Source organism: Plutella xylostella, chromosome Z (assembly GCF_932276165.1).
Source record: "Plutella xylostella chromosome Z, ilPluXylo3.1, whole genome shotgun sequence".
Classification (NCBI taxonomy): domain Eukaryota; kingdom Metazoa; phylum Arthropoda; class Insecta; order Lepidoptera; family Plutellidae; genus Plutella; species Plutella xylostella.
In genome coordinates, this window is record NC_064012.1 from 15,087,359 (window position 1) to 15,110,697 (window position 23,339).

General features: G+C 39.1%; 2 protein-coding genes across 4 annotated transcripts; one reads left to right on the forward strand and one right to left on the reverse strand.

Annotated features, from left to right (window-relative positions):
- Nucleotides 1-140: 140 nt before the first annotated feature.
- On the reverse strand, nt 141-22,564 carry LOC105386064 (arp2/3 complex-activating protein rickA). The gene is made up of 13 exons (XM_038121775.2): nt 22,356-22,564; nt 20,538-20,991; nt 19,978-20,050; nt 19,702-19,775; nt 17,521-17,587; nt 16,689-16,848; nt 15,259-15,324; nt 14,964-15,023; nt 14,180-14,348; nt 13,437-13,595; nt 12,151-12,261; nt 7,799-7,948; nt 141-1,986 (listed from the first exon to the last, which is right to left on the reverse strand). Exons 2-12 carry the CDS (start codon nt 20,986-20,988, stop codon nt 7,809-7,811), a joined length of 1,530 nt encoding a protein of 509 aa, XP_037977703.2. The 5' UTR covers nt 20,989-20,991; nt 22,356-22,564; the 3' UTR covers nt 141-1,986; nt 7,799-7,808.
- LOC125491162 lies at nt 8,847-11,337 on the forward strand. Of its 3 annotated transcripts, XM_048632423.1 has the most exons (5): nt 8,847-9,109; nt 9,248-9,527; nt 9,626-9,968; nt 10,177-10,405; nt 10,519-11,337. In XM_048632423.1, the coding sequence occupies exons 2-5, from the start codon at nt 9,258-9,260 to the stop codon at nt 11,087-11,089; spliced, it is 1,413 nt and encodes a 470-aa protein (XP_048488380.1). In that variant the 5' UTR covers nt 8,847-9,109; nt 9,248-9,257; the 3' UTR covers nt 11,090-11,337. The 3 variants fall into 3 exon arrangements, with proteins under 3 accessions (XP_048488380.1, XP_048488379.1, XP_048488381.1); XM_048632422.1 differs by having other exon boundaries at nt 8,847-9,527; XM_048632424.1 differs by having other exon boundaries at nt 8,847-9,968.
- Nucleotides 22,565-23,339: the final 775 nt, after the last annotated feature.

Sequence of the window (23,339 nt, forward strand, 5' to 3'; positions counted from 1 at the left end):
ATGAAAAACGCAAACTTACATTATTGCCATGAGTAACCTTATAGCTGTACAATGAAAGTATTAAGTAGATACCAGTTGTACGTATTACTTAAATACTTCCATGGTAGGTAAGTACTATATACCACAATTAAAACTAAACATTAAATAGGTTATTCATCGAACGACTTTATTTTGATTTCAAAATTGGAATTCATGAATTATTAGTTACTTACAAAATTAAACATTTAAACTTACTCTACTGATAGTAAAACTCTTAAAATCTAAAAGGCATACATTAAATACAATTATATTTGGTATCCCAACACTATTTACAAATCTGCTCAGAAAATCGTCTCCAAAAGTCAAAATAAATAAATAGGTAGAACCCGTACAGATAAAGAAACTGCATGAAAATGGCTGCTATTCTCCAGGTATGGCATACCTCCGATTAAGGTTCGAGCACATTATGTCGGACCGCAGCATGGCTGGCCGTATCCCAAAAGTCACACCAATAAATTTTAGATGAACTATCGCAGACTATGCCGGGGCACAGTGGGCTGCATTATCTTATCAAACACGATGGCGATCCGGACCGCTGCGCCCGACATAATGTGCATGAACCCTTAGCCAGCGATAGAATGAAATGTTGGCCATTTCATATTTTTTTCTTTATCCGCAAGCGTTATATTGAGGGATTAATTGAAGTTGGGACAAAAAAAATGTATGTTTTATTTGGCCCCACAATTGCACGGTAGTTTTATTTATTCGATGATATCAGAGTAAGTGGGGCCAAATAAAATATAGTCTGACGATTCATCACCTAAAAGTTCCGAATCCAGGTTCCTACCTATATAGAAATACTACTGTCTTTACAGCTAACATTTTCTATACCATCATCAGTCAAAGTTCTTAACATTGCTTCTCTTCCTACATAGGTATTATTTATACGACTGTCTTTGAGTCATATTGAATTAAATTCATCAGTTTATTGTATCTACAAATAATTAATTAAAATTTGAGAATTACGTAATGTTGAGTAAATAAGTACTCATACACTTATACCTTTAAAATATGCATAAAAGGAACCTATTTTAGTTCGTCTTCTGTGCGGAAATAACCAAAGAATAACTTCCTGTTATTACGCATTTGTCTCTAGACTATAATGTAAACTTGCAACAGATTTGATCAGCAACCAGCTAGTAATATCCGCCCAGGATTCTCTGCATCAGACAATCAAATTTCTGGAGCTGATATTCTTTGTACCAAAGGGGAATGGAGAGATTAGTATGTCAATCCTTTCAAGCAAGTTTCAATCGAGCGACCGGCCAATATCCGGCACATTGTACGTGCCCCATCTTTATTTTATAGTTTATGAAACTTTACAATCTTAACTTTTCAAGACAATACGGACGCAATTTTATGTCTCCCTATGTCTTAGGTACCAGGAAATTAACCGATATATATATTATTATATGTACATTTCTTAGCTTCTGCTTACCAGACAGATTAGTTACAACTTTTATTTACTTACTTAACAGCCAGGTCCCGAGATGATATCCGCAATTAATATACAATCAGAAGAGATTGTCAGAAACCAGTCAAATGTATGTCTGTATTGTCTATGTACAATATTCATTTTTACATCTACGAATTACACATTATTATTATAATAAAACTCGCTTAAAATAAAATGTTGTGTCTAAGGGGATCTATTTACACAAATATCCCATATACAAATGACCCAAGTTCAGGCACAAAGCCCCCTTAAGCTAATGTAATAAAACACACAACCGCATTAACCAAATAACATCTCGGAGCGTACCCGCTATCCACAAAGTCCGTGTAAAAACCCTGCTCTAAACCTTGTCATACCATTTTCCACTTGAACCTTCGTTGCCCAACACTTACAAAATATTGAGATCTACGTGTTTGTGTGTGTGTGTCGTGACGGGAGAGAGGGCGGGGCCCGGAGTCGCTAGGAGTCCCCGCGGCGATGCTCCCACCACACTGCAACACAAACCACACGTTCAACCATCTCACTCTAGCACAGGGCCATCGCAATGAATCGCATGCTCGCTTTCATAAATCGCAAATTCACAAAGTCGCTAAATTATTTTGTTAGTTTTATATTATTTTAGAACTTATATTTACCCTTCGCAGAAATCTTCGTCCAACGGTCAGCAGTAGAGGCACTAGTGTATGGCAATGTGTTGACCGTCGCGGTTGGTAAGAGTTGCCTCTTACATGCGCTCAGCAGTGGTGATAGGTGCATGAAATGAACTTTCTCATTACAGTTTGACTGTAAGGCCTATTGATATAAAGCCAGACTGTGGCCGTCTTCTTTTTTAACTCACCGCGGAAAACGTTGATTAATGAACTTAGTAGTATTGTGGAAACACAGACCACAACCTTTATTAAGGCAAGAAAATGGAATTATAAAAAATATGAAATGGAATGCGTACGCATGCTATCCACAAATTCGTCTAATCGTAAAAATAGGTCTGTGCGCCATGGAACTAAGTAAATAAATGAAAGAAATATTCATTATAAAAATATTAATTTATTTCCATAATACGTCATTTGAATTCACAATTAACTTTGTCTAACTAATTGTCTTTTGCCATGGATTTACTTTTCAATCATACTCTGATACCGTAATGCTTATAATTAAATAGGAACATTTTATCAACTTCCACCAACAATAAATTCAGCGTATACTTCATTCGGTAAGGCTGTAAACAATGTTGATGTTTCTTTGTTACATTCTAAAAATCTGAATAAAAAATGTTATATTAACAAGAATAACTATGATTGAAGCCGGTTTTAGTCACACCGATGCGGTGCTTATTGTCGGCACTAGGATCAAAATGTGTGAAATATGTGTGAAATGAAAGATATTTTATCAGTTCCGCTAGCCTAGCACAGGGCTCAAGACGCGCACGTCAAGATGTGACAGAAGTTTTCTGTCGCGCTCGCTCTCGAGGCCGCGCGACGTGGGTGAGCGCGATGCACAACTTTAGTTTAGTCCTGAAGAGCGCGCCATAAGCCCCGTACTTCAGTATTACGCAGTAGTATAAAGACACATCAGCATTGTTTACAATACTCATCTGAATGCAGTTTAGTCTTACCTATCTTACTATGACATAGATAACAATGTGTATTAATAACAATGTGTTTGACTTTCCGGTAGCACCGTTACATCAATGATTACCTAATAAACTTTAAGGTACTATGATAATTTCATAACTAATATTGGATTAACATATTGCCATTCAAGATAAAAGCTAGTTTTTTAGAAATATAACAACAAAATTTATACTTAAAATTATTGACTTTTTGCACTATAAAAACAACAACCCAATGGTTTTGTTGTTATAATAGGTATATTCCGGCTTCAAAACCGATTGACCGATCTAGACCGGTGCGCGGTGTAATTGTGGCATCCTGTTTGAATAATAAGTTTATAGTTGTGTGGCAAGAATCTGGCAATATGAATCCCTATACTTTAGAGACCAAATTTAGGTACAGATTTTATATCCTGAGATCATTATAAACATACAACAGTTTAATTATAATATGCATATTGCAAAATTGAGTATACATTTTCTTCATAAGGTTACTCAATGCCATGGTAACATTTTTATATTGCATTTACTGAGTCGGCACAAATATGAATAAATTATTTAACGTAAGATTCCTTAAAATAATACAGAAAGGTATAATTTAGATTAACAATTAACCACAGATTAAAATGCAGGTTTTATGCGATATTTGTGCCGAAACTTTTGTATTAATTACTTATCGAAAACATACGTTTTTCGAGCTATTGTGACTAGGAAATATGGTGTAAGATTTGCAAATCATGCTATTTTAGAATTTCACCATGATATAAATAATTTTGACTAGCTGAGAATGTTTCTACTGCTATGTAACACTTACTGTGATATTGATCTGAGGTAGGAAGTCAGTCTTACGTGCAGCAATTAAATTATAACTAACATAATATTAATCCATAACTAAAATTAAATTTCAACATCGTGTTAGTTCCGTAAATAAGTTATAATTTCTAAATAGACACACTTTAAGGCGATTCACACACTGGTTGCGGATGGCGGATTACCATTGTAAGCAAAACTAATAGAACAATATGCAAATACATACTTTGTAAAATATAGCATGAGTCGTATGACAGCTGTCAAATTTTAGTATTGGTATGATGAGCATAAAATTGACATTTCTTCGTTTTCAAGAGAAAACCAACTTTACCTAAGGAAGTGTCAATCAAATGTCATAGGGATCATGCTATATTATACAAGGCATAATTCACACAGCCGCCGCCTCACTGCAAGGATTTTATTCTTATGGAAAATGCGCGGTGCAGTGTGTAAACCGACTAATGTGACAATAGCACCAAATACACCACATATTCTACTCTTACTGTACTTCGAACGACGTCAAAACAGGTAACATGGATGGATGGTAAATCATACTAATCTAAATAAAACTTATACTAGACAAATCAAGTAAATAAAAAATCGCATTCAAATTCAAATATTCTTAACTTAGGAATACATTAATGGCGGTTGGAACGTCTTACATTGCTTTTCAGGACAAAAGAAATAGAAATTATAATTATTTTTACCAATTGTGAGAGTAATCAAATTCCCGTAAATTACTCTCATTGGAAGTTTAGTCGAAAATTTATATATGAAAATGCGGCACTGCGCTCGCACTTTGTCAAAATGATATGAGAATTTTGTCATGGAGACGTCGTCAATGGAAGTGTAGTGATTGTTTCTTGAGCTGAACCATGAGAGCCACAAGCAACTTGCGGGATGTACCTACACTCCGGTGGCTGATTCTAAGTCGCATCGCTTGCTTATGGCCGCCGCAAGCGAGACGCCATACAATCAGCGTTTTTACTATTATAAATATCAGTCTTTCGCGTCGCGAATAAGGAGCACCAAGCACGATGACACTGAATGGCCGAAGAGTTTTCTATATTCAGACTGTCAACTAAGTTATAAGGTTATTTGAAGTTGGTCAAAAACATGTACATTGCATATTAATAAAAAGTAAGGATAAAAAATGCTTTCAGTCATGCAATCCGACAGGTTTTTGAAGATTTAAAATGTAGGTAACGCATGCTTAATAACTCCTACAGTCTCAATACAGTTAGTGCCTTTTCAAACGAGCTGGAAGTGTATGGTCAATATAGCCATGATAAAATATGCGAGTTTTCACATGTGAAGTAGAAGAAATAATGCGGTAAAAGCTGAGGCATCCGCTGCTGGTCACGCCGACGCCTGTGTTGAGTGGACCAGGGCTGGCACCGCCCCGGGCGGCGGCGGCGTCGAGAAGCGAAGTCAGGTCCGAAGGACACGAAAAGGACGGGGAGCACAGCTCGCTGATATACTACAGAATACTACTTTTATTATCAATTCATGGGCATGTTATGGAAGAATAACCTTGACTATGAACAAGTTCGTAAGGGTTTATCAGTATATTAGAAATTGGAAATGCATAATATTCGAAATTGTAATAGCACTTGACTTGTTTTTGGATGAGTAAGATTGTAAGGCACAGAGTTAAGAATTTTGTGATGGTATTGCTGCGACAACAAAAAGATAGAATGAGAGTGGTAAGTATGAAAATAGCGCATACATTTGAGAAGAGGAGATTGAGATTGAGACAGAAAGAACAAGAAAGATGTGGGAAGATCACATGAAGGAAAATAAGACCAAGTGTGAAGTGAATGAGAGTAGCGGGTACAGAGAGGATAGGGTAAATGTAACCCCTATAGTTGAGAAGAGGAGATTGAGATTGAGACAGAAAGAGCGAGAAAGACGTGGGAAGATCACATGAAGGAAAATAAGACCAAGTGTGAAGTGAATGAGATTATCGCGTACAGAGAGGATAGGGTAAATGGAGCACAAAGTAGACTCTAAGTGAGGTTAAGGCTAGGAAGTATTATATGTGAGCTTTCTCACGTAGCGCCTTAATTTAAGCAGCAACCTTGGTAAATGTAGTGTACAGTAATACATCTCTGGGTCGTGTAGAAAGGCACGTGCGCTAGAACAGTCCGCGGCCATTCAGTGCCGCCGTGCTCGCGCTCCCTAAATGCACTTATAATTTATACCCGTATTGCTTTGACTAATAAAAATGAAGAATGTGATCATGATTCATGATCATCAATTTAATCCTAATATAAGCGATTTACCTATATCACATATCAAAAATACTATTAGGATAAAAATACTGATAAGGACTTTGTAAAAAAACGGTTAATCCATTTATACATAACTAGATAAAATTGTGTAAAAAATATAATGTAATGTCAATGGCTTAAAATTATTCAGTCTGATTATTTTAAGATCTATCTATCTATCTGAGACCAAGTAATGGTTTGGTTTGAAAAGCACCATATTATCTTATTTATTATTAACACCACCTAATTATAATTCCTCATAATTATATACGATTACAAGGTATTCATTTGAAAATAAAATCATTGAGTATTTATATTATGTCTTCTGTAAATCTCGTGCTGAGTATTGAATATAGTATGGCACTTATCCCAAGGTAGGGGTTAACTTACGATAAAGACTACAGTGGTATACCGACACACTTTGAGTTATCCTTATGGAATGTAAAAAATACTTAAACTAGGCCGCCACGCACACTATAACAGTACATTTTACAATATGCTACGCACGCACAGTCGCCACGCACTTGCTCACGAGGGGTAATCTGGTCACGGATGAGTCTGTAAAACTAGAGTGAGAAAATATAACATTGCGTGTGCCTCACGCAATGTTATATGTTTCATCAATTATTGCTAATGCGCCTGATATTAAGCAAAATTGATATGCAATTTACGCCACCGAGACGTTGATAAAAGTAAATAACAGTCATTATTGCCTGCGGTACTGCTTGTCAAAGTGACAGGCAAATTTCGACATCAAGACCTCGTCAATTCAAGTCGATAATGGCTATTATTGACTGTGGTGAATAAAGGCAGCTAGGCGCCGTAGCAACTCACAGAAACAAATCCGTGCGCAGAATAGCCTCGTGATCAAGTGCGGCCGACTACAGAGGTGACAGCCAGCACCGGACAACATCCACTGATGACGTCACACATATGTGTGTGAGTATGGTAGGCACTGCACTGATAAGGCACAAAAGAAGAGAAAAAATGTCACAACGCATTGTGAGCATTTTTCGCAAAAATAAAGTGACATCGTAGGAGCTGGTTGCTGATCTCTCACAGACGCACAGTACATAATGGACAGGGTCCATATTTGATGGATTCGCAACCGTTTTCCTATGACCAAATCTTCATTGGATTGTTCATCGACAGGACCATTAAAATAAGACCGACATAAATTAATTCATAACATAAACCATCTGTGAATAAAATAGTGAAGTCGTGATCGTCATGAAGACACACGGCTTGTTGGACGCCTGTAGCCAAAACACTTATTGGACTCATGTCCGAAGGAGAAAGGTCCTACCGGTCATACGAACATAAATTAAGCGTGGTGTCGACGAACACTCCAATAACGAATCGATCATCGGAAAACAGTAACGGAATCTATTGGATGGCATAAAACGAAACCACATAATTTACTTTTAATACCTATTGTTGGCATAAACATAGTCGCCATAAAGTATATACGGAATGGAAAACATAGATTAAATAGCAAGGACAGGTCCAACAGTCATTTTACGCCATTCAATATTACAGTGAACAACGCGCCCGAAAAAGGCCTAAAACATCGCCTAAATACTCCCTAGTCGCTCAGCCGCTTCGCATTACCTTTTATACGCTACTGATACGTGGTGTAGTGGTAGGATGAGGACATGTTCTGGCACACTCCGAAGGTGTACTGGTTGTAGTTCTTGGCCGGAGGCAGCGGAGGCGCGGGCGGCCGCTGCGCCGACGTGGATGCGACCGGCTGGTATGACGCTGGGAAAGAGAAATTAATAAGTTTGACTATGTTGGGAAGACATGCACGGCTGTCCGAGTCCCAACTAGACTTTGTAAAATATAGCAGTACCCGTATCACGAAAATTCGAGCTAACGTATAGAATCGAATGCAAGTTGACGTCCGAGTGCGACAACTGTCAATTTTATAGGTAAAAAGTGTTCGAAAGTGCTGTCAAGTTGCCACTAGTCGCACTCGCATTCGATTCTACAGTCGTTTGAAATAGAAACCAACAATCATGTAAACAAACCAAAAAGTCACGATTACTCCGTAATCACATACATTTGACGATCAAATATGAACATAGTCTGATTTCAACGAACGCACCATTGTTTTCACATTATCTTCAACACGATTTAACTTGTATTTATAAGTTAAATTTGTTAAAACATTTGTAGCGTAAAAATTTCGAAGTATTTGACAAGCTGTCATCTTAGTTTTTTACTCATCGAACTCTATAAGTCATTGAAAAGTTAGTGTTGTTCGTTATCTTTTATATTAAATTTAATAAATTATTAAAAAAAAAAAACACGCACTCACGCCTTGTACTAATGTACTCCCTTGCGGGTTAGGCAGAGGTGCATTGCTGCACCCACTTTTCGCCAGAGTGTATGTTAGTCCCAATGTAATAGGGGGCGAGCCTATTGCCATTTTACGGGCACATCCAAGACCCGAGAACAAATATCTGTGTTTAAACAAATATCTGCCCCAGCCGGGAATCGAACCCGGGACCATCGGCTCAGTAGTCAGGGTCACTAACCACTACGCCATTCGGCCGTCAAAATTATTTTAATTTAATATTATTTGAATACGTACAATTTTTTTTTTTCAAGAGCTTAATACAATTAACCAAAAAGGATTGTATCCTAAGCCATAAAAATAATAGTTAGTTTTTAAAAATTGACAATTAAAATTGTCATTCACAGTCATTCACTGTTGTGTGGGTTCGCTGTGCATTAGTGTTTTCTGTTTCCGTTTTCTGTTTCCGATTTCTACGTTTTTGCATTCTCATTTTGGACTTTTGTTTTGCTTTACGATTTGTCTGGACATATTTTTCTTGGAACGACGACCTTTGCACGGCATCACGGACTTTGATATACTTAGCATACGATTGGTATTATTTCTCAAGGAGTAATCAGGAGGTAAGAATGATTTAGATCTATTACCTACAACGGAAATCTATTAGACGCACTTTAATATTGTATTGCCCTCGTAACAAATTATTTGAATAGATCACAATTACTGAAATGTATGTGTGTACAATTATATTTGTTTTTAAGATTATACCTAATGAGCGAGCCGCAGCCAGGTGCGTCGGGGACTGCTCCGCCGGCGCCGCCGCCGGTCAAAAAACGAAAATTGGCTGTTAAAAAACAGTTATCGCAAAGGGAGAAAAAATTTTTGGTGAATATTTATAATCACTTGGAGAAAACCTCTCCTACATACCCATCAAAAATGGAATTATATAAAACCACCTCAAAAATAATGGACGTCTCAGAATATATTGTTCGTGACGTAATGAAACATTACACACAAAATCAAGAAGTACCCCAGCCTAAGGTATTTATAATATTAACTTAGCCAGCCTTTTTTTTATCTTTTGAGCTTTACTTTATGTTATGATTTGTGCCATTTAATATTCTCAGTCTGTTTTTTAGGAGAGACCTGCAAATCGAGCCATAATTGATAAGTTAGATGATTTTATCTTATCTGCAATAAGAAGAAAGGTTCATAAATTTTACTATGATGGGGAATTGCCAACCATTGCCAAAATTTTTACAGCAGTCAATGAAGATGACAGCCTACCAAATTTTACATTCGGTACAATGTATAGAATATTGAAGAAATTAAACTTCACATACTGCAAGCGATCAAGAAAAAGCATTTTGCTAGATAGACCTGACTTACAAATTTGGAGGGTGAATTATTTGTTGAAAATCAATGAATACAGAGAGCAAAATAAAAAGATTTATTATTTGGATGAAACATGGCTTAATGAGGGTGAGAGCTTTTTATTTATTTAAATGCTTAATTTTTTTTTGTGTTCCGCAGGTTGCTTAAAAACATTGGTTTGAGATAATGGTGATAGATAAGATACTTATTCCACACATTATTTTAAATTGTGATAGGTTACAGGTTTGCTTAATTTTAAATATAAACAATGTTTTTATTGACATAATTATGTATTTAAAACATTTTTTTAACTTAGGGCACACCTGCAATTATGTGTGGATGGATAATGACATCAAGAGTAGTAGACAGGCATTCTTGGGAGGCCTTTCAAGTGGCTTAAAAAATCCTCAGAAAGGAAAGAGGCTGATTATCACACATATAGGGAATGAAGATGGTTTTTTAGAAGGCGCAGATTGGGTTTTTGAAGCAAAAAAGTCAGATGGCGATTATCACGGGGAAATGGATGCTCATAATTTTGAGAAATGGTAAGGTTTCATTTGTGTATTTTTGTATAAGTATTTATGATAACACTATATAAAATTAATATTATTATAATATAAAATTACATTATGTCAGAAAATTATCTTTTTTGTTTCAGGTTTAAGATGGTTTTAGACAAAATTCTGCCGGGATCTGTAATTGTAATGGATAATGCTCCATACCATTCTCGCCAACTCGAACGAGTGCCCAACATGAGCTGGAGGAAGGATGCTATACAAGAATGGTTACGAAGCAAAAATATAGCTTTTGAAACAAGGGAAATAAAAGCACAGTTACTCACAAAATTTGATAAAAAAAAATATGTTTTAAAATACGTTGACGAGCTCGCCGCATCGAAAGGAGTAACTGTGCTTCGCCTTCCTCCCTACCACTGCGAACTCAACCCAATTGAGCTCATTTGGGCACAGGTTAAGTCTTATGTTGGGAGAAATAATAAATCTTTTAAAATGGCGGAAATAAAAACTTTATTAAACGAAGGGTTTGCGAGAATCGGAGCCAAACAATGGTCGAAATGTGTAAATCACGTCCTAAAGGAAGAGGAAGAACTGAAAAAGCTCGACGGCATTTTAGACACAACAAGCGATGACACAGTGGTTCCATTAATAATTGCAGTCACCGGCGACACTTCTGATAGTGATGATGACGAAGACGAAGATTTAAATTTGTAAATAAATAAACACTTTTTTATATATAATCAGTTTTATTTTATAGTCTATGGCTTATATATTTAATCTATTTAGTCAGTTTTATTTTAGTACCTATCCTACTATGGGCCATAGTCTATGACTTAAAATTAAAATAATTAGAAAAATTTAATTAGAACACTATGACATCACTATGGGCATAAACAATACGCTGTCAATGTCAGTCCGCCATATTTGTTTACATGATTGTTGGTTTCTATTTCAAACGACTGTATATTGTTCGTGATCGCCCTGCAGGAGTCCTATGAAGTTTGATTGGGAGATATGGGCGAATAACGTTAATTTTCACTTGAAAACCAACAAATGACGGATAAAATGTATGGATGGAACGCTGTCAAATTGTTCTTGCTATATTTTATAAGTATAGGCACGGTATAGGCAGAACTAGAAACCAGCGTTCTAGCGGTCACTATTATTAAACAAATGACAGAAAACGTATGCACATGACAGTTGAAAACGCAATCATCTCCGTTTACGTACACAATCCTGAGATAACAAATTTGGCTTACATTTTGACAGTAACACTTCATCATCATCATCACGACCCATCACGTCCCCAATGCTGGGGCACGGGTCTCCTTCTAATGTAGGAAGGGTTTTAGGCCTAGTCCACCACACTGGCCTAGTGCGGGTTGGTGGACCCCAACACAAGCAAGCTTGTGCTGAGCCAGTTGTCGGTAACCCGACTGTCAGATGTTTTCTAGCTGCCCGAAGGCCTCTGACTAGGCTTAACGGCTGCTGCCGAAGCAGCAACCGGGATCCCCAGCTTAACGTGCCGTCCGAAGCACGGAAGCATCCAGAAAAGAAGCACTTGAAATCAGTCACCCATCCAAGGGCTGACAGTGCCAGTTGTTGCTTGACCTCAGTGATCAGTTTAGATCTCTGAAGCTAGCTCGACTACGACCGCTTCAGTGACAGTTGCCAATACGCAACGTCAACGGAGGTTCGAAAGTCTGGTGGTCGTGGCTCTGGTTGGTTCTCACCAGACTATCTAGCTATACATATCTGCAATATGCGGTACTCACGGTTGGTGTGGTTCGGGGGTGGGAAGCCGCCGGGCGGCGCGTACCCGTGGGACACCTCCATGGTCGAGGGGGGCAGCGCCGCCATCATGCTGCCGTCCGGCCGCGGGGGCACTGGAAGTATTTTAAGTATGTATTACTAATTTTTCCCTAGAGATTCGATTTTTCAATTTTTTGATACATTGGTAAATTAAGCCTATTATCTATTTTTTATTTATTAAAGTAGAACACTGCAATGAATAAATAATGAATATTTATATATTTTTTTATATATTTATATATATTTTGTAGGTTTCGCCAAAAACAGCGAACATAAAAGGGAACCAATATCTGCTGATGTAAAGAACAGATGATACGTTCACGGGGGATTCATTATTTATTTTCTTATATATAAAAATGAATTGCTGTTCGTTACTCTCGCAAAAACTCGAGAACGGCTGAACCGATTTGGGTAATTTTGGTCTTGAAATATTCGTGGAAGTCCAGGAAAGGTTTAAAAGGTAAGAAAGGTAGGGTAGGGTAGTGTAGTGTAGTGTAGTGTAGTGTAGTGTAGTGTAGTGTAGGGTAGTGTAGGGTAGTGTAGGGTAGTGTAGGGTAGTGTAGGGTAGTGTAGGGTAGTGAAGGGTAGTGTAGGGTAGTGTAGGGTAGTGTAGGGTAGTGTAGGGTAGTGTAGGGTAGTGTAGGGTAGTGTAGGGTAGTGTAGGGTAGTGTAGGGTAGTGTACGGTAGTGTAGGGTAGGGCAGAGTAGTGTAGGGTAGTGTAGGGTAGTGTAGGGTAGTGTAGGGTAGTGAAGGGTAGTGTAGGGTAGTGTAGGGTAGTGTAGGGTAGTGTAGGGTAGTGTAGGGTAGTGTAGGGTAGTGTACTGTAGGGTACGGTAGTGTAGGGTAGGGCAGGGTAGTGTAGGGTAGTGTAGGGTAGAGTAGGGTAGTGTAGGGTAGTGTAGGGTAGTGTAGGGTAGTGTAGGGTAGTGTAGGGTAGTGTAGGGTAGTGTACGGTAGTGTAGGGTAGGGCAGAGTAGTGTAGGGTAGTGTAGGGTAGTGTAGGGTAGTGAAGGGTAGTGTAGGGTAGTGTAGGGTAGTGTAGGGTAGTGTAGGGTAGTGTAGGGTAGTGTAGGGTAGTGTAGGGTAGTGTACTGTAGGGTACGGTAGTGTAGGGTAGGGCAGGGTAGTGTAGGGTAGTGTAGGGTAGTGTAGGTTAGGGTAGTGTAGGGTAGTGTAGGGTAGTGTAGGTTAGGGTAGTGTAGGGTAGTGTAGTGTGCGCGTATTCATTCGTGCGACTAGTGAACTCACGATGGTTGTAAGGCGAGGGCGGGTAGGCGGCGGGCGGCGACGGGTAGGCGGGCGGCGAGGGGTAGGCGGGCGGCGGCAGCGTCGGGTGGAACGGAGGGTAGGAGGTAGGCAGCGCGGGCCGCGGGGCGTACCCGTTGTTCACTTCATGCGGTGGCGGGTCTGGAGAAAGAGAGAGAGAATGTTTGTAACATTTTAAACATACATATACATACAATTTGTTTAAAGACAGATATTTGTACTCGGGTCTTGGGTGTTGATATTTATGTTTAATATTTATCTATCTATGTATTTGTGTACATATATCAGCTGTCCGATATCCATAACACAGGCTTTGCCATGTACGAAAAATTATACAACTCTGCACACAGTGTAGTATGACAGTAGGTCAGTCTGTAGCTTTGGTAAGGTAAGCATTCTAAAGTCGAGTTTATTCATGTATACACACTTTTTAGGTAAACACAACAGTGGCCGTTTCAATTTCAATGATAACCGCATACGACACCGCACTCGTGTCATGATTAAGTTAAGTGAGAAAGAAAACATCGTGAGGAGACCTGCATATCTAGATTGAGCACATCGATCTAGATATATGAACCCACCAACCCGCAGTTTACCAGCGTGGTGGGAAATGGTCCAAGCTTAGGAAGGCAGTTTATGCACAAAGGTTCCAATCGAGTGAGACAGGTACAGGTACTTACACCCCAGGAGAATATAATAGAATAGCCGTACAAACAGCAACTCACAGTTAAGGATCCCCTGCACGACCTCCGTGGACGAGGTGTTGGTGGTGATGACGGAGGCCACGGTGCTGAGCAGCGACGACATGTCCTCCTGCCCTTGCGTCTGCTGCTGGAGCGTGCGCCGGAGGCTCTCCAGCAGGGTGGTCTCGTCCATGTTCTGGAACTTCTTGTCCTGTGGAGCCGGGTTTTTTGTCAGAAGCGCTAGTACGGGGCACATTTAAGACGTGACAAAAGTTATCTGTCGCTCATGAAGCTGCGCGATGTGAGTGAGCGCGATGTAAAGCTTTTGTCACGTCTTAATTGCGCTCCGTGCTAGCGCTTCAGAGTTGAGGGAGAACACGCGGGGATGGTGTCATAAATTTAAGTACGGACGTACGAGAGTTATGGACGTAGTCAAAGATCACAGCACATATTATTACAAACGTAACGTAAACGGATCGCCTTTCTTTTCTTCTGTCCCGTGCTCGCGAATGCCTGGTAGACAGAAGGAAAGAAAGGCGATCCGAGATAGAGTCGTGAACTCGTGATCAGTGGAGCGCTGCAATAACCGCCGCTCTAGCTCGTTGTATCAAGCGTACCGATTGCAGGCCTGCGCTCGTAAGTTCGTTCGTTAAAAATCGTTCTAAATTCAGCAGTCAGACAAGACGTGGCAATTATTTTACATTGCGCGTCGTGAATCCTGTGCTACTCAGATTACTCAAGATATAAGAGGGGTTTAAAATGTTACAGATAAATTATCAGATGATTGTTTAATTGGACTAGACTATAATAAAACTATGTGACTTACTGGGCCGAGGCTGTTGGTGCCCAGGACGACCAGGATCTGATGAGGCACTGAGGCGGTACCCTGAAAGGAAACACATAATACTTGTGATTAGTATTTTACACAAATCATTGAGAATTCCGCTGAGTTTAGATTCACTGGCTAGAAAAAGGTGGTAGCTCAGTAGAGTAAGCGCCCGACTGAGCTACCACCGCTCTTATTCTTTAGATAACTAACGTCTCATTTTGGTGGCCATACCCTTATAACATGTGTTCTTTTTACTTCACTGAATATGTTTTTTATAAACTATGTAACTTACTGAAATTCTGTTGGTAGTTTGGTTCGCCCACTGGGCGTGGGCTTCCTTTTGCACGACGGGCGTGCCCTGAAAATTTAGATAACAACATTAGCAAGTTCTTTATATACTAGGTTATAGTTATAGCCTCTTACGACAAACGCTGTATCATTTCACGCGAAGCACAAAAGCAGCTTTCCAGAGTGACGTAGCAGTCATACTTTCTCAGTTGAATCCTTACTAATATTATAAATGCGAAAGTAACTGTATCTGTCTGTCTGTTACTCTTTCACGCCAAAACTACTAGGTCTAGACCCTGGGAAAGAACATAGGCTACTTTTTATCCCGGAAATCCCACGGGAATACTTTTTAAGGCGAAGCGAAGCGCGCGGGAACAGCTAGTAGGTTTATAAATTATAAATCACAAAATATCTATATTTATAAAAACAAAAGGTCACGTATACACTGACTCATCACGAAATCTCAGAAACTACAAGTGCTCGGAGTCTGAAATTTTGCATGGGTGTTTCTTTACTTCCTTTTAGGACTTAGGTGCTCACTAAGACGGGATTTAGCGACCTCGGGCCACTTGCACCAACATATTAAATATTGCCGCGCGATCCGCGTAACGCGATTTCAAAGTTAATTGTAGATCAGAATTATACGGGTCGTACTTTGGGATATCGCATAGCTCCGTTTAAGTTAGACGCTTGAAATTTGACCTTAGTAAACTTGCAGCTTAGTTACAACAGGCTATTGCAAAAATCCCCCGGGAACAAGAGTTAGCGGGAATAAAATTGTGTAAAAAAAATCTAAACTTCATAAGTTACATGCTTGAAATGTGACATCCATATACCTTATTAAATGCAAAGTTATTGGGTTTTACATTAGTTGGCTTGGCTGTCTAAACACTATAGACATAAATTATAAATTGAAATGAGTACCCATTTTGCCATTGCCATACAGGTCTTTTGCTGTATGAAGTCTTGAAAATCATTTTTAGTCAAGTATTTGCCAACTTTCATGTAATTTGATACCACCATGTCACGTTATTGGGTAGCTAGTTCGGGAGTGGTCCACGGGAAAATATTTTAAGACTAACAGGCTCGCGGGCAAGAGTTACACATTAATAAATGCCAAAACCACTTATAACTGGTATGTCTGTGGATTCAGATTATAATAATTATGCCCGGCGCATTCTAGGCAGCCACCGACTGGCTAATCCTATCACCACGATACGATGACAGAGCTAAAACGCGCTATAGTGTTTGGTAGCCGACACGCTATACTGTATGCGTTTGCAAGCAAGCAAGCGATAAAGAGAAGTTTCTCGAGGTTAGACTGGTTAAGCATTCATGTTCATTTCGCCTTTCGCAAGATTTTTGTAATGCTCACTGAGCAAATAAATAACAGAATCAACTTTTTAAAGTGCTATGTACTTATATACTACTCACCTCAATAAATGCTTCCACCTCCCTCGCCTTGTCTGGCGGCACAAGCGCCAGAAGAAGCTGTTTCCTCGTCACATAGTCTTCCAACTTCTTTTTAAGCAGCAGACTGCGATCTGCTTCTTCGTTTATTGATTGTTCAATGAGTTGTTTACTCTCAACAACTCTAAAAACAGAAATCATGATCATTAAATAGATCTAAAGAAAGGATGGGCAAACTTAGTTTATTAAGGACAAACAATACTCGTGGCCAAATACGGCATTTTAAAACCAATGGAAAAAAGGGCGCGGCGAGGCGTTCAACCAATCAGGCGCTAGTAAATGAACGCGAGCCAATCGCGCCGCCCGTTGAAGGTCAGAGGTGGAGAAGATTGGCGCCGACGTCGTCACAGTTACACAGCCGATGTTATTGCATCAAGTGGACAAGTCGCCGCCAGTCGCTGGAAGGGGCACGCGGTCACATAGCACGCAACTCGGCTCGCCGCCGCTCGCGCAGCGCCTACCACCGTGCAACATTCAAGTACACTCGGAAATACAACAGTTACACTACAATTACTCGTCAAAATCAAGAGCTAAAGCAGTCAGAAAAGCTAAAATAGACACTAAAATTCGCACATAAATAAATAAATACTATACTGTCATGTCGAAACAAAAGTTAAAAGATAATATCAGTGTAGAAGTGGGCTTCGCATTAGGACACTCGCAACACCACTACGCCTCATTCATCCGTCGCGCACTCACAATCACCACTCCGTGTCACTGACATGTCGAGCCATCAGACTGTCGATACAAGTAGGACCATGCAGGCATAAGTTATAATCAAGAGTATGGAGCAAACCTTGTCTTGAGCTGAGCACATTCAGCGCAGGGCGCGAGGGCTCCCTTCGCGGCCTTACTCGGCGTGGCTGGGAACAGAAGCAACAGGCGCCGAGCACACACAATTAGCGGGGCCACAGGGCGGCGCTAGGAAACCACTTACTGGCTCCGCAACTAAAGCTTAGTTCGGACCAATAAACTGATTTCACTAACTGTATACGCCTCCGTGGAGGCACACATAGGTAAACATTTCAATAGATACATGCAAACAACAATTTTTTCAAGTAGTATAATTAAATTAAGTAAATCGAGTAAAAATAAACCATGCCATTAAATTTGTAAATCTATACCGGAGGCCAAAATTATATTTTAAAAGCTATGGGTATGTTAAAGCTTCACAAAACGTAAATTTATATTATAAAGTATCACCAAATAATCCCTTTTAACACAAATAAGATCTTCAAACGGGTGACCCAATTTTATGTTTGCATGATTTTTGAGTTCGCGAGCCATATTGAAAAACCCTTCCTTCATTGGAAGGAGACCCGTGCCCCAGCAGTGGGCACGTAATGGGTCAAGATATGAAGATGAGCCATATTGATGATTCAGCCATTGCTAATCGAGCCAGGTTTTACTATCTGTTCTGAGCATGAAGTATACAAGTAATCGTACTTCATTTACTATAATGGTTATAATTATCCATGGCAGGATTCAACCCTACTAACGAAAAGTAATCTTATGCCTCCTTGGTTGATAAAAATGGTATATTTTTACTCGGATTTAAAATGTAAAGAAGAATTTCAATATGTAAAAAGAAAAGCTTATAATACGAGAGCCGAGAAATTACCGTAATTTATTTATTAACTTGAAATGTATGCATTTTAATATTCATATTTAATTCAGGATAGATTCCTTAGCTCTCGAATTAGAACTTATAAACAATATTTAATTTTGCAGTATGTTTAAGTTGGGCCTTAAATTAGGTTCCTTGCTTAGTTTATTACTAAAGTATGTAACTTTTTACTCTTGATGGCAATATTATTTAGATCTAGAGTTATTAATTAAAATGCAAGACTCATAAAAGGCATGAATTAATTAAAAATAATATTATCAGTTGATTTTTATCAAGTAGGTATGTTGTACTAAAATTTGCAAATAGAAAAAAAATGTCTAAATCGAGTTGAAACTCATTATAGAAAACGAAAACGCCGATAAAACTGAAAGTAGGTGCGACGACGAGCAAAGCCAGCCTGTGTCTGAAACAGAAAGGAGCACAGCAAAGCGTCTTCCAAATGGTGCGTAGGATAATGTGCTTAATATGCTCCTCTTCGCTTTGCCCGTTGTCACACCTTCCTTTAATTTTGATCCCAGGTTTTTCAATCTTTCAATATAATATTTGTAGGTAATATTTGCAACAACTGTTAACTTGTGACACCTTAAATTATTTCCATATTTTACCATTTAAGAATTTTAACCATTAGAAATAAAACTTTGCTTGCTGGCTTAACAAACACCTTAAAATAGCTCATAGATTAGAGGTAGCATAGCTTCATTTTAAATCATCCACTAGCATCTCAATAATGTTTTAAATCTAGACACTTTAATATTTATATTCTAAACGATCTGTTTAAAAATAGTGTAGGTAGGTAGTTAGTAAATTTTATATTTTCGCAGTGACAAAAACGTGAGTATTCATTTTTATAAGATACTTTACTGACTATCTAAGTAATGTATATGCGCTGTGGTACGGCGATACACTTAGAATCGTATATTTAAATTGCATAAATAATTTATTCAAATATTAATTTGAGAATAGTTAAATGAAAGATGTACCATCAGTAACGAATGTATTTGAAATCGCTTTTATAAGTGTGTAATGCATCCGCGTTGTATTAGTCCCTTATTGACCGAGTAGGGCACAGCAATGAAAGGGTTATTAACTTATTTACTTATAACAATATATCAATTATGTCTGCTCGCTATTTCCACCTTATTCGCTTATGCGTGTAGCATGACTTGATGTAACTATTTTTCTTGTCGCGAGCAATTAAATGAATAAGTTGATGATAGATCTATGAGTAAACACATCATGCTCGGTTGTCGCAACTATCCGATTTCATTGAAACAGTCTAGTTTATGAATAAAATAACTGGCGCCTTCAAATATAGTATTACGTAATGAAAGAGTTGGCAGATATACATACCTTCATATGCATTAGAGGATTTTCTCTTGCCTACTATATTGTGAAATATAGGTGGTGGCCGGCTGGCATCAAATCTATGAAAGGAAAACAAGCATTAACTCAGCTATATTTTCATAAAAGGCTTCTTTTAAATATGGTGAAATTTTTCGATTTGAGCCTCAGATTTCAGAGATGTTTTCCCATGAACATGAGCAGTGATGACTAAAATGTCTGTAGCTAAATATACATAATGGCTATTAATCTCTCTATCCACAAAGGAAGGTACAATATTCTTACCCAGGTATTGGTGGTGGTGGGTTGTTGCTGGCTGCGGTGTAGGTGGGGTGTGGGACAGGGCCATAATATGCCCCTGAAACGAAAAATAAGGCATATGTTATTTAATAAAATTTCTTCTATGTTTATGATCATTATGTTAACTCTAAAAGTCCTGCATTCTATTTTGTATTGTCATTGAGGAAAATTATTTATTTGGTGGAGGATTTCAGTAACAACCCAACACTTTCAAGTTCTAGCTCTTGCTATCATAATAGCGTATGAATAATACTCTATTGCTAACCAGAGAGCCTGTATTCCTGAAATAAGAGCACCCTCATTCTCAGTCATATTCAATAGTATTAACAATAACATTCTTGACTGATTGGTAAAATCAATAACATTAAAATGAAAGGTAAGTCATCACCCCATCTAGCCAGAGGGCTTGCAAAAGGTGGCTGGTTATGATTGGATGCGGAAAGCTAAAGATCGCATTCAGTAGCGTGCTTTGGAAGAGGCCTACGTCCAGCAGTGGACTGCTTTAGGCTGATGTTGATGATGAAAGGTAAGTGTTAATAACCAACCTTCAGTGTACTGTGCGGGCGGCGGCAGCATAGGCGGCGGCGGCGGCGGCAGGGCGGCGGGCGGTGGCGGGGGCGGCGCGGGGGTGGGCGGCGGCGGCGGCGGCACGAAGGCGCGCGGGCAGGCGGGGGCGGGCGGCCGGCGCCCCCGGCTGGTCGCGGCCGCGGCCATGGCGGCGTGGCGCTCCGCCAGGTCGCGGGGGATCGCGCCCGTCTCAAGGAACAGCTTCTCCTCCTCCTTGGACGTGTGCAGGTAGGTGCAGCCCTTGCGCGGACACGTCTCCATGTTCTGGTGGTCGTGGCAGAACTTGAGGATGGTCTTCATCTCCTCGAAGTTGAGCTCGTGTCGGAAGCGGCACTGCGCATACTTGCGGCACGTGCCCCACACGTAGTTGCGGCACACGTCGGCCGGCCGCTCCTCGGGCGGTGGCGGCGGCGGCGGCGGCGCCTCCATCGCCTGCCAATGGAGAATCACCATTCAACTACACTACACTGCAAATTTCAACTTATAAATTTTAAGAAATGGAATGTGCTGTGCTTCTTGAAATAGCAACAGATACAACTTCTACAGAGGGGCTTACTAGAATTAATGTATAATTTGTTAATGACTTGAACTGAAAAAAAACCCTAGGGACTGGTAACTAGAATGACAATTTTTTATGCCTAGCTATTCATTTAGTAATGATGTTTTGGAAAGGCCAGCCTTATTCCAGATTACAAAGGTCTTTTTACCTGCTGTATGTACAGTCCATTGATGAAGGGTTCCAAGATGGGGCTCCAAGGGTTTATACCTGGGGTTGGGTATAAACCTTTGGAGCCCCATCTTGATGTGCAAAGTGATGAGTGCCACCAGTGGTGTTTATACCTGATGTATGCAGACTCAATTGAAATGAAATTTCAAGGCTTTATTACCTGCTCTTATAACAAGGTAAGTATTACACCTCTTCCATATCCTTACCTCACTATATCTTATAACTAAAGTACATGTTTAACTTTCTCTTCTCTTGCTCTTTAGATATTGTATGAGTATAGCATTTACATATTTTTAATAATTCTATAGCAAATAACTGTAAATGACAACACAATCATCAGTAGTACAACTTACTGTAACTCACCTACTAAAAGGCAGTCAGAGTTGCAGTTATTTTAATCAAAAGTTTATCAAGAAATCTCGGACCACTAAAAGCTTTAGAATTTCAAAAGTATACATCTAGGACTAAGTTTAAGGTAGGTATGACATAGATACACCTATAAAGCCTATAACCCCTTATACCTATTAGAAAGCAGACATTCATCGTCATTTTGTTTCAGATAGTGTGTCACAAAATCATTAATAATATATTATAAAACAATAGCTTTTAGCACAGCACTTTAGCTTTTACCTTGAGCTTTGCTTTGCCTTTGGGTTTCTGGTGGAGATTTGAAATATGCAAATGTCTTTGAAACTGTCTACTCTACCAAAATTTTCCTTACTTGCCCACAGCAGATTATTATAAAATGGAGAGGTAGGTACTTATTATCATTTTTAAAGTTAGCCACACAATGTAAAATAAAAAATAGGAAGGTTCCTTCGTAGATACACCAATACCAAGGAATGCTATCGTTTAAAAAGGGTCGTACGTAAAAGGGTTGCTCTGCATAACTCCACAATCAACAAACCCAATTTTCGGAGCTCGAATTAAAACTACACCCAGTAGGATAGTTAGTTCTGTACTTATTCACCATACACTAGTAATCTGCTAGTAGTAGGCACTGGTTACTTTAGTTCGCACAGAAAGCAACGTAAAATAATACAAAGGACCTAAATAGTTTTTAACTTACGTGAATTGGTGCCACTACCGTGCCTGGTTATGTGTGTTGTGATCGATGCTTTAATCAACTGCAACGTTAATACTGCTTGACACTCAGACACAATAAACTTAATCAATCAGCCGCCGCCCTATTTTCTTTTCTTTGTCCCTTATTTCACATTTCACTTCATATCTTCACCACCGCCACGCCAGCCGTTCGCAGTAACAAAATGGCGACTGGGCCAGGGGGGGGTCAGTGCCTTAATGGCTGAACTTTTAGTAGAAGGTAGCGCCATCTCTTTATATTACTCTTACTACCAAAAAAGATGTAAGATGGCGTTATGAACAGGACCATAGAACAATAACAAGACACATAGATAAGCAGTATTTGAATGTTAACATTGTCATGATCTATGGCTATTATGAAGAAATTGCGTGTCAGTGTCAGTTCAGTTGTCTTACAATGTCTCGCAAATAACATTTTTGTAATAAAAGCCTATAGGTACTCTCGGTATATCGTTATTTACAAATTTTATATACCTACAAATAAAAATAAACATAGTGTGTCAAGAAAAAGCATCTTTATCCGCAAAAAGTGTTCTTATGAAATTCTTGTGACCTGACAGATTCCATATGGATCCAGGTTCCATGTGGTTCCACGGGAACCGAGCTGAAATGGCGGCACTGGCAAAGAGCGATCGACATCTTCATATCCGCTGAAGATTAAAATACTATGTGTACCAAACTGATAAATGTCGTCAAAGATTTGCCTCGTGAGGATAAATGATGCACTATTGGACGAAATGACTTTATCACCACAAGTGACAAGATTTGCTTCTCTTGGGAAACATAAACTAGCAAAACATGAATTGGTTTTCATGGTGAAAGGAATAAAAAAGGAATACACACACCCACTCGCATATTATTTTACAAGTGACATGAACAAAACTGAACTGAAACATTGTTATATGCGAGGTAATAAAAAAATATATAATAATTGTTTTTTATTTATTTT